Raw genomic sequence first — 10272 nt, forward strand, 5'->3', positions numbered from 1 at the left:
GGCCCAGGCCCCCACCTTAACCATCTGCTAGGCAGCACCAGGCAATCATTCTGACCTACGTCCACCTCACCTCACCTGAGGTGAGCACAAGGTTTGGTGCCTCATGTGTAGTGTTTGGGGCTCAGGGCTTGCCGGGACATAGTGGATGAGAGCATTGTGTAGGAACCACTGGAAAGTTTTTGAGACCCTCCTTTGGAGTGGCCTGCCAGGCAGGTCTTTGAAGTCATGGCCTCCCCCCTCACCCAGGCACCAGGAAGGTCCCTTTTTAGCCTTAGCAAATGTCTCCAGGAGGCTTTGTAGATAGAGAGATTGGGAAGAGCATAGACAGGCATGTCTCCAGGTAGCAGGAAGAGTGATTTTCTTCTAGGCTCCGTCATGGAAGATGTCAGCAGTGTGGAAGAGGGCCTGTGGAAATTTTCAGTGCTCATGGAAGGAAGACTTCCTGTTGGGGAGTGCAAAGCATTTCCCAACTGAACATGGCCTAGCTACCGTGGATACCATGGATGGGACTTTACATAGGAGGGAGGTCTAGAGAAAGACAGAGATAGAGGTGAAGGTGGAGGTAGAGGAGGATAGAAACTGAGAGAGAGAGAAAGTGAGGCGAGAGCAAATGAGAATCTGCCTGTGGGGTGTTGGGTGTTTTCGTGATTGTTGGTGTTTTTTTTCATGTAGGCTGGTGGGCAGACCCACTCTGTCTATGGACACATTTTTCTGTTCAATAGGTATGGGCCCCTGGAGGGAATTTTGTGTGAGGACACCTGGAATGTTGTTGGAAATTCATAAGGAGACAGGGTGTGTGTGTGCTGCAGGCATCCTGGTGTTTAGAAGTTCTTGTCCCTCAGCTCTAGTTGCTGTCATCGTCACTCGGTCTGATCTGATTGAGAGAGCTGAATCTATGTGGTGCATCGACCTGCAAGGAGTAGGTGTAGATGTCACAGAAGATACAGAAAGTTCATGTCTTACAGGGTCATGGGGGAGTTATGAGAAGAGAGTTGTCTGAGATAGTTGCCTGGTAGTGTGGTGTAGGGTAGGGTAGGTGGGTGTGGAGGTGTGAGGTTAGGGGAGGTGGGAGGTGGAGGGCTGTGCAGAGGAGAGAGATTGTGACAGAGGTGGAGGTAGGGTCAGAATGGTTGCCTGGTGCTGTCTAAGAGACAGTTAAGGTGGGAGCCTGAGCCCAGGGTTTGGTAGGCAACAGGGCAGGTGGGTGCAATGTTTCTTCTTTTGATGTGTCCTTGTCTTCCACCTAAGGGCCCTGGACGGCACTGCCTGTTAGGCAGAGGATGTGGATGTCCCTGGCCCCAGTGTTCCCTGTTTTAGATGATGTGGGGCAGCATCCACCTGAACGCACTTCACCATGGCGGCCAAGGTTTTGGAAGGAAGCCCTTCTCCCTCTCCTATCTCAAGGTTAGACCCTCGAACCATGGGACACGAGTCTCAGGCCCCCAACTTGGAGCCCTGACCAGTGCACACAGCTGCCTGCCTTTTTCCTTGTGTCGGTCCAGGAGCATCCTTCTGCAAGTGCGAAGCCCATGCTGGGCCTAGGGACCTATTGATTTGGGTGGTTGTGTCCCTTGTTGTCACACCTCCCCATGTGCTCTCGGTTCTGGGACACCACCATCCCACTGCCCTAGAAGAACCGGGTACAGCCTTGGAGGCCCCTCTGGCCAGGCCCCTTGACCTGAAAGCTTGAGTCAGCAGACTCAAGGCTATCCTGGCAGCTGTACTGGTCACACCTGGTGGGTGGAGTCATGTAGACAGCTGCTGGATCTCTGAAAGCTGCTCTGTGTATCTGTGTGTGTGTGTGTGTGTGTGTGTGTGTGTGTGTGTGTGTGTCTGTGTGTCTGTGTCTGTGTGTCTGTGGTGTTGGGGTGAGGGCGGGGCGAGGGCAGGGATGCAGCTGTGATAATACCCTGGTTTGGCAACTAGGGTGCGACGATCACCTCCTGATCCCCAAATCCATGAGTATGTTTCTGAGGCTCCTCCCCTATAGTCCAGATTGGCATGTGGTTTTGTGGAGGATTCCCTTAGGGTCTGGTGCGGGCTCTAAAGAGCTTCTATGCCCACATCCACATACTCCCCACTTGGCTCCCTCCATCACACCATCCACCACACCGCCCCCCTCTCCAGGTACCACATGATACCCTCAGGGGGGGCCTTCATGACCTGGCATGCGCCCAAAGCCCAGTGTCTCAGGGCAGTGCAGGGCATGGAGGAACCTGTTATGGTCGGTAACCTCCATTGCCCACCACACCCCCACTCCACTGAACACCCTGGGATCCCTAGCAGCAGCCCTAGAGCCTCATGTCTGTCCAGTCCTGATCTACATGGTTGGCCTCCATCTTGGAGCTTGGCAGGAGAATGCTGACTTTTTTTTTTTAATTTTTTAATTTTTTTTTTTTTTTGCTTTGCGAAGGGCAGAGGGAGAGCACCCTTCGCCCTTGGCCTTTGGCATTCTCGGTGCACTGCTGCCACCACGCGGATTAAGTTTGCCGATTCCGCCGCAGCAAGTCCCTGTGCATCCCAGGAAATGGAGTTGGGCTTGCCAGGGAAGGGCTCCCGCCTGGGTCCCCCAGGACCAAAGAGGTTCTCTGGCCCGCTCCATGACAAGGGGAGAGCTGGAGGAGGAAGCAGGGTCCAGGTGACCGGCTCCAGGCAGGCGACACGAGGCTTGGCTTGCAGGTCACGGAAGCACAGCCTCCCGGATCCTACCGCCGCCATGTCTGGCAGCAGCAGAGGACCTCTCCGCAGGGGATTGTTCAGCCTGGGCTGCATTGGTGTCCTTGTGGGGAAATTTCGCCGCAGAGTGCCAACCCGCCTGCCCTTACCTTGGTGCACAAGGCCACCCAGGGAGCCCCTAACTTTTTTTGAGCCTCCCTAGCAGTATCCACAGCTCACTTCTGGAGACCACACAAACTCTGCCCTGCCTCTTTGGGAGGTTTTCAGGGTCTCAGGCCTGGTTGCTGGTAGCCACTGTGGCCAAATGTCTGTCATCCATTTATCTCCTCCTGCCATCCCCTCTCCTCTCTGGCTGCCAGGCCTTCTCTCTGGCTTGCCTTTTGTTCCTTTTACAAATGGCCTTCCACTTGAGGTGTGCTACAGGTGGAATTCAGGGACTGGGACCTGTCAGAAAAGGTTCCTGCTCCAGAGCCACATCCCCAGAATCCAACAATTGGTCCGGGATCCCCCCACCCCATCATCATCCTATGCAAGCTGGTTGTGTGTACCCAGTGATCCCAGAGCTCAAGGCAGTGTGGTGGCTCAAGGTGAATCCCAGTAGAAGCATCCAGAGCAGGGTTTGGTCTCAGGGGTGCTCACAAACAGGCCAGGCAGGACTTAGGTACCATGGAGGCCAGGTTTCACGGCCCTTGCCTCCCCTGAGAAGCTTCTTCTGTGTCATGCAGGACACACATGCAGGCCGAATACTCCTTCCTGTGTTCTCCTGCTTAGCTCACCTTTGCCCTAAACCAGGTAGAACCCCCAGGGTCAAAGGTTGGAAAGCCCCTTGTCCTGCACTGCCCTGTCCAGACACCATCTCAACAGGAAGAATACTTGGAGAAGGCTCTGAAATTAACAGAGGTCAGTATGTGGAGTCCTAGACCTGCTGTGTGCGGGCGTGTGTGTGTGTGTGTGTGTGTGTGTGTGTGTGTGTGTGTGTGTTTGGGGTTCCGGCGGGGCGAGGGCAGGGATGCAGCTGTGAGAATACCCTAGCTTGGCCGCTAGGGGCGACGCTCAGCCTCTGGTCCCCAAATCCATGAGCATGTTTCTGAGGCTCCTCCCCTATACTCCAGATTAACATGTGGTTTGTGGAAGACTCCCTTAGGGTCTGGTGCGGGCCTAAAGAGCTTCTGTGCCCACATCCACACACTCCCCACTTGGCCCCCTCCATCACACCCTCCACCACCCTCTCCAGGTACCACATGATACTCTCAGGCGGGGCCTTCTGGGCTGGTAAGCGCCCAAAGCTGAGTGTCTCAGGGCAGTGCAGGGCATAGAGGAACCTGTTAAGGTCGGTAACCTCTATCTGCCCACCGAACCCACACCCGGTGAACACACTGGGATCTCTAGCAGCAGCCCTAGAGCCTCATGTGTGTCCAATCCCTGACTACATGGTTGGCCTCAACCTTGGAACTTGGGAGGAAATCTCTGGCTTTTTTATTTTTTATTTTTATTTTTTATTTTTTTTTTTGCTTTGGGAAGGACGTTAGGAGAGCACCCTTCGCCCTTGTCCATTGGCATTCTCAGTGCACTGCTGCCATCACCCGGATTCAGTTTGCGGATTCCGCCAACAAGTCCCTGTGCTTCCTTGGAAATGGAGGCAGGCCGGCTACAGAAGGGCTCTTGTGTGGGTCCCCCAGGACTAAAGCATTTTTCTTGCCTGCTCCATGACCCAGGAGAGCTGGAGGAAGAAGCAGGGTCCAGGTGACCAGCTCCAGGCGGGCGCCAAGAGGCTTGGCTTGCAGGTCACGGAAGCACAGCCTCCCGGGTCCTGTGGCCGCCATGTCTGGCAGCACAGAGGACCTCTCCGCAGGGGATTGTCCAGCCTGGACTGCATCATAGTGTTTTTGAGGAAATTTCCTCCGAGATGGCCAGCGCACCTGCATTTACTGTGGTGCACAAGGCCACCCAGGGACCCCCTAGCTTTTGTCCGAACCTCCCCAGCAGTACCCACAGCTCACTTCCGGAGACCACACAAAGTCTGCCCTGCATCTCTGGGAGGTGCTCAGGGTCTCAGGCCTGGTTGCTAACCACCTTGGCCAAATGTCTGTCATCCATTTAACTCCTCCTGGCATCTCTCTCCTCTCTGGCTGCCAGGCCTTCTCTCTGGCTTGCCTTTTGTTCCTTTGACAGGGTTTCCCTTTGAGCTGTGCTACAGGTGGAATTCAGGGACTGGGACCTGTCCAAAAAGGTTCCTGCTGCAGAGCCCCATCCCCAGATCCCTACATGTGGTTTGCCAGCCCCGCCCCCCCATCCTCATCCTATGCAAAATGGTTGTGTGTACCCAGTAAGGCAGTGTGCTGGCTCAAAGTGAATCCCAGTAGAAGCATCCACATTGGTGTGCTCACAAAGAGGCCAGGCAGAACTTAGGTACCATGGTGGCCAGGTTTCATGGTCGCTGCCTCCCCTGACAAGCCTCCTCTGGGTCATTCAGGACAACCATGCAGACAGCATACTCCTTCCTGTGTTCTCCTGCCTAGCTCACTTTCCTTAAACCACGGAGAACTCCCAGGGTCAGAAGTCGGAAAGCCCCTTGTCCTGCACTTCCCTGTCCAGACATCATCTCAGCAGGAAGAGTACTTGGAGAAGGCTCTGAAATTAACAGAGGGTACTATCTGGAGTCTTAGAATTGCTGTGTGTGTGTGTGTGTGTGTGTGTGTGTGTGTGTGTGGTGTGTGTGTGTGTGTGTGTGTGTGTGTGTGTGTGTGTGTCTTTTGAATGTTTCTGAGTGCCTGGGTTAATGTGGTGTAGTCCAGTTTGGATCCATAAGAGGTGGCTGAGAGGCACAGTATATAAGAGTTATGGTGGTCAGATCCAGGTTGATGGGGAAGGACAGGTTGGCATGTAGGGAAGCCTTTTAGGGCGCCATCCTTCAGCTCCAGCTCAGGTGAGCACAAGGTTTGGAGTGGTGCATCCTGTGTTAGGTTTGGGTCTCAGGCGCATGTTGTGGCATGGTGGATGAGAGCATTGTGTAGGAATCATCAAAGGTGTCAGGACAGTCCTTTGGAGTGGCGTGGCAAGCATGTATGGGAAGTCAGGGCCTCCACCCAAACCCCCAGCAACAGGAAGCTCCCCTTTTAGCCTCAGGACATATCTTCAGGAAGCTTTGTAGAGAGGGAGAGTTGGAAGAGCATAGACAGGCTTGTATCCAGGTGCTAGGGAGGGTTATTTTCTTCTAGGCTCAATGATGGAAGATGTCAGCCATGAACAGGAGGTCCTCTGGAGACTTTCAGTGCTCATGGAAGGAAGGCTTCCTGTTGGGGAGTGCAAAGCATTTCCCAACTCATCATGGCCTAGCTACCCTGGATACCAGGGATGGGACTGTACATAGGAGTGAGGCCTAGAAAAAGACAGAGATAGAGGTAGAGGTGGAGGTAGAGGAGGATAGATAAATGAGAGAGAGAGAAAGTGAGGCGAGAACAAATGAGAATCTTTTGTTGTGTTGTTGGTGTTTTTTTCATGCAGGCTGTTGGGAGGACCCACTGTCTATGGACACTTTTTTCTGTTCTATGGATCTGTGCCCCTGGAGGGAATTTTGTGTGATGACACCAGGAATGTTGTGGGAAATCCATAAGGACAGACAGGGTGGGTGTGCTGCAGGCATCCTGGTGTTAAGAGTGAGAATTGCTTCTTGTCCCTCAGCTTCTATGTTACCTGTCCTCAGTCCACTTGAATCTCTTGAGAGAGCTGAATTCTGTGTGTGCCTAGGCCCTGCCACAGGTAGGTGGGTGTCCACAGAGAATACAGAGAGTTCCATGCCTGATAGGGTCTTGAGGAAGTTAGAGAACAGAAAGAGAAGTTTCCTGAGTAGTGCCTGGTAGTTGGTGTAGGGTAGGGTTGGGAGGTGGGAGGTTAGGGGTGGGAGGTGGAGGTCTGTGCAGAGCAGAGGGATTGTGACAGAGCTGGAGGTAGGTCAGAATGGTTGCCTGGTGCTGCCTAGGAGACGGTTAAGGTGGGGGCCTGGGCCCAAGGTTTTGTAGGCAAGAGGGCAGGTGGGTGAATGTTTCTTCTTTTGATGTGTCCTTGTCTCCACCTCAGGGACCTAGATGATCTGCCTTTTGAGACAAGGTTGTTGATGTCCTGTGCCCCCGGTGGACCCTGCTTCTGGTGATGTGGGGCAGCATCCACCTGAATGCTCTTCACCACGAAGCCCAAGATTTTGGAAGGAAGCCCTTCTCCTCTCCTATCTCAATATGAGACCATCAGTCTATGGGCAGTAGTCTCCTCTGGTGTCACAACTTCCCGTGTGCTCTTGGTTCTGGGACACCACCAACCCACTGCTCTAGCAGGTCCCGGGTCAGCCTTGCAGGCCCCTTCTTTGCTAGCCGCCTTGACCTGGAAGCTTGGGTCAGCAGACCTAAGGCCATCCTGGCAGCTGTACTGCTCACCCTGGTAGGTGGAATCCTGTAGACTGCTGCTGGATCTCTGAAACGTGCTATTTGTGTGTGTGTGTGCGCGTGTGTGTGTGTGTGTGTGTGTGTGTGTGTGTGTGTGTGTTTGTGTATGTGTGTGTGTATCTGTGTTTGTGTGCACATGTGTGAAGGACCTCATGTAGAGGTTCAAGGACAACTTTCAAGAGTCAGTTCTGTCCTTGTACCCTGCGACTTGGCGCTTACACTATGGTTGTTGGGCTAGCACAGCAAACTCCTTTACTTGCTAAGCTTTTTGTTGCCTTGTGTTTCTTCATTTTTGTCAGTGTTATGGGTTGTGTGGGTCAGGGGTTTTCAAGAGGGGACATACAGGTCAGGGATCATTTCTGAATTTAATATTTTAAAAGTCCATCCCAAAGGTAAATAACTTAGCATCCTTGGTGTAGTAGACGAATGGAATTAAAGACTCCAATTTTCAGTCAAGGATCAAGTCTCCTTTAGATTAATTTTTATGCAGTGTTATTCTAAGTAAAGTTTCCCCTGGGAGCAAGTTAGAATTCTCTACTGCAGACCTACCCAGCAGTTTACATTTGAACATCATTCTTCAGGGATTCATGTACGTACTCAGTATTAAAGTACTGATATCTAATTGTTATAGAATGATAGTTACTGAGGTCACTTAATGAGAGGAGGGGTACCATAATTGTGACTTTCATTGTGGCTGATCATCTCTTAAAGGAGAAAAACTGCTAAACCTGACTTGTAAACCCAAATACCATTGTTTAGAATAATTGTTACCGATGATAGAAGGCACCATAAGTTAGTATAAATTCTTTTCGTTTTTGTTTATACAGAAAATATTTATACAAAGATCAAGATCGTTATCCATTAAAAGTTCACATTTTAAGTGTAAGTTGATCATTAGATCTTTTCCTAGGATCCATGTAAGGGTGACTGGAAGTTTGGGGAAGAGTTTCTGTGTAAAAACCACAAGGCGGTGCTTAGGGCTGGTGGTGGGACTTGAAGGCCTATGAGGTTAGGGGGCTCTGAGAACTGCAGAGAGCAGGAAGAGAATGAATGTGAGGTCCAAGGGAGCTGATGGTTGGGATGCTTGGCCCTTTGCAACTGGGCAACTTTCTCCATAAACTGGCCAAGAACGATGGTCCTCCTAAACCTTACCTAAGCTGGTTTATAAGAAAAAGACTTCATACTGAGAGGTAAAGAGGAGCCAGGGAGTTTAGGGATGACTTTGTCCTGACACTAAAAGGTACAGGTGGGAGAATAATAGACTTCTGCCTCCATCTATAGAGCAGTAATAAACAATGCCTGCCAATGCTGGGAGTTAGGCTGTTAGAACAGAGGCTCTATAATGCTTCCTAAGGGGACTAACTATTCTGAAGCAAGAATGAGAAGACTCAAATGCAAGGACCTATTAAAATGTAGATCTTGCTGGCAAGCAATCAAGAGAAGATTAGTCACAATAGTGCAGGTAGCAAGTGAAAACAATGGATAGTTCCTCTTTACAAACAAGAGCATCAAGCAGCTGAGAAAACCCCTCTTGATGTTAGGAGAAAACCTCAAAGACCGTCCCTGCCTTAGAAAGCATCTGATTGAATTTCACTCTGGGGCTCCTGGTTTCAGAGTCAGCATTCAGACCATGACAGAAAAGACTAGGTAGAACAGTATGGTGGGAGAAGATGTGACAGATGTTTTCCGGGCTTAACATATCAGAAAGCAGAGAGGGGTCCAGAATCTGCGTAGGCTCTATCCTTCAAAACCCACCTCTAGTGATCTATATCCACCAGCTAGGAGACCCTGTCTTCCAAATATTCCACAGCCTCCCAAACAGCAGTACTATATGGGAACCAAGTTCTTAAACATATGAACCTGTCGGAAGCAACTTACATCCAAGTCGCAGCATTCACATTTATTTATATCAGTGTGGATGCATACATGTTTATTCTATACTTTGTGTTATCATTCAATATGTCTATATTCGTTTTATTGTGTATATTGCTGCAATTTCATAGAGACTTTTTTTTCTTCCTTTGGCATACCTCCATCCTTGTAGGTGTGTGTGTTGGGGGGGTCAATATTTTGGAGAATAGTATGTCAATGTTTGGCATGGTATGTTGTTGTCACACCATTTCTAAAGTGGCATTCTTATTTTGCATTTCTATTAGAAATGGTTGTGTGTCCCTGTTGCTATGTGTCTTAACAAGCAACTGACACAATATTTTAAAAAAGATGACCATTTCTTTTCATTTTTGTGTCCTAGTACTGGAATTCAAGACCAGACGCTTGTATATGCCAGATATACTGTCTGATTTTTGGTTTTGTTTGTCAAGTTGGAAAGAAGGAACATTTGTTTAAGAACTGCCTTGATTAGCTAGCCTTTAGGCATGTGTGTGGGACATCTTCTTGACTGCTGATTGATAGAGGAAAGGTCTAGCCCACTGTGAGTGGTCCCTTGCTTAGGTAGGTGGACATAGGCTATATAAGAAAGGTAGCATAGTAAGGCAGAGCAGAAGCCAGCAAGCAACATTCATTCATATTCTCTGCTTCAGATTCGGCCTCCAGATTTCTGTCCTCAAATTCCTGCCTTGACTTCCTTCCACAGTGGACTGTCACCTGTAAGCCAAATAAACCCTTTCCCAGAATTGTTTTGGTCTGTGCTTTGTCACAGCAGTAGAGAAACAAGCTACCACACCAGGGAACCATTTTGCCACTGTTCTCCAGGCTCTGCATTGGCATTTTGTTTTCTTGTTATACATTTTATTCTTTAAGACAATATTTAAATTCATATTTTGATCATGATTTCCCCATCCCACAAGTCCTTCCAAATCCTCTACCCTTCCCTACCCATCCAACTTTAAATTCTTTCTCAAAACAAACAAACAAACAAACAAATAAATAAACAAAAAACAATTCTTAGAAAGTATGTAGTTATACTTGGTTTCAATTTTATGGCTTTATTTTGAGAAGATACTAATTTTAGATTGCCACTTTTTCTAACATAATGTATTTTATCATCATTATTTCCACAAGTATCTTATTTTTAAACTTTTGTTTCAGTAGAGCTAAAGCTTATCAGAAATTTGCTCTTATTTATAAATCCCTTTAATTTGTTAAATGAGTCCTCTTTATGTACTTTAAGAAGGAATTGCGTTTTAATGAGAGACAGAAA

The 10272-nt window shown here is 49.4% G+C and overlaps 1 protein-coding gene across 2 annotated transcripts; it reads left to right on the forward strand.

Moving 5' to 3' along the window:
• The first annotated feature begins 6723 nt into the window (after positions 1 to 6723).
• LOC131901079 (uncharacterized) lies at positions 6724 to 10272 on the forward strand. 2 transcript variants are annotated; one of them, XM_059252375.1, is made up of 4 exons: positions 6724 to 7107; positions 7603 to 7701; positions 7940 to 7994; positions 9653 to 10272. In XM_059252375.1, exons 1-4 carry the CDS (start codon positions 6848 to 6850, stop codon positions 9869 to 9871), a joined length of 633 nt encoding a protein of 210 aa, XP_059108358.1. In that variant the 5' UTR covers positions 6724 to 6847; the 3' UTR covers positions 9872 to 10272. The 2 variants fall into 2 exon arrangements, with proteins under 2 accessions (XP_059108358.1, XP_059108359.1); XM_059252376.1 differs by lacking the exon at positions 7603 to 7701.

This window comes from Peromyscus eremicus, unplaced genomic scaffold, assembly GCF_949786415.1.
Source record: "Peromyscus eremicus unplaced genomic scaffold, PerEre_H2_v1 PerEre#2#chrX_unloc_2, whole genome shotgun sequence".
NCBI lineage: Eukaryota > Metazoa > Chordata > Mammalia > Rodentia > Cricetidae > Peromyscus > Peromyscus eremicus.

Excerpts from the sequence above, each read along its gene's own strand:
- LOC131901079 (XM_059252375.1), top strand. The coding sequence starts at position 6,848 with ATGCTCTTCACCACGAAGCCCAAGATTTTGGAAGGAAGCCCTTCTCCT. Across the intron at positions 7,108-7,602 it reads CAGCTGTACTGCTCACCCTG|TGTTATTCTAAGTAAAGTTT; the intron begins GTAGGTGGAATC and ends ATTTTTATGCAG. Across the intron at positions 7,702-7,939 it reads ATCATTCTTCAGGGATTCAT|AAAATATTTATACAAAGATC; the intron begins GTACGTACTCAG and ends TTGTTTATACAG.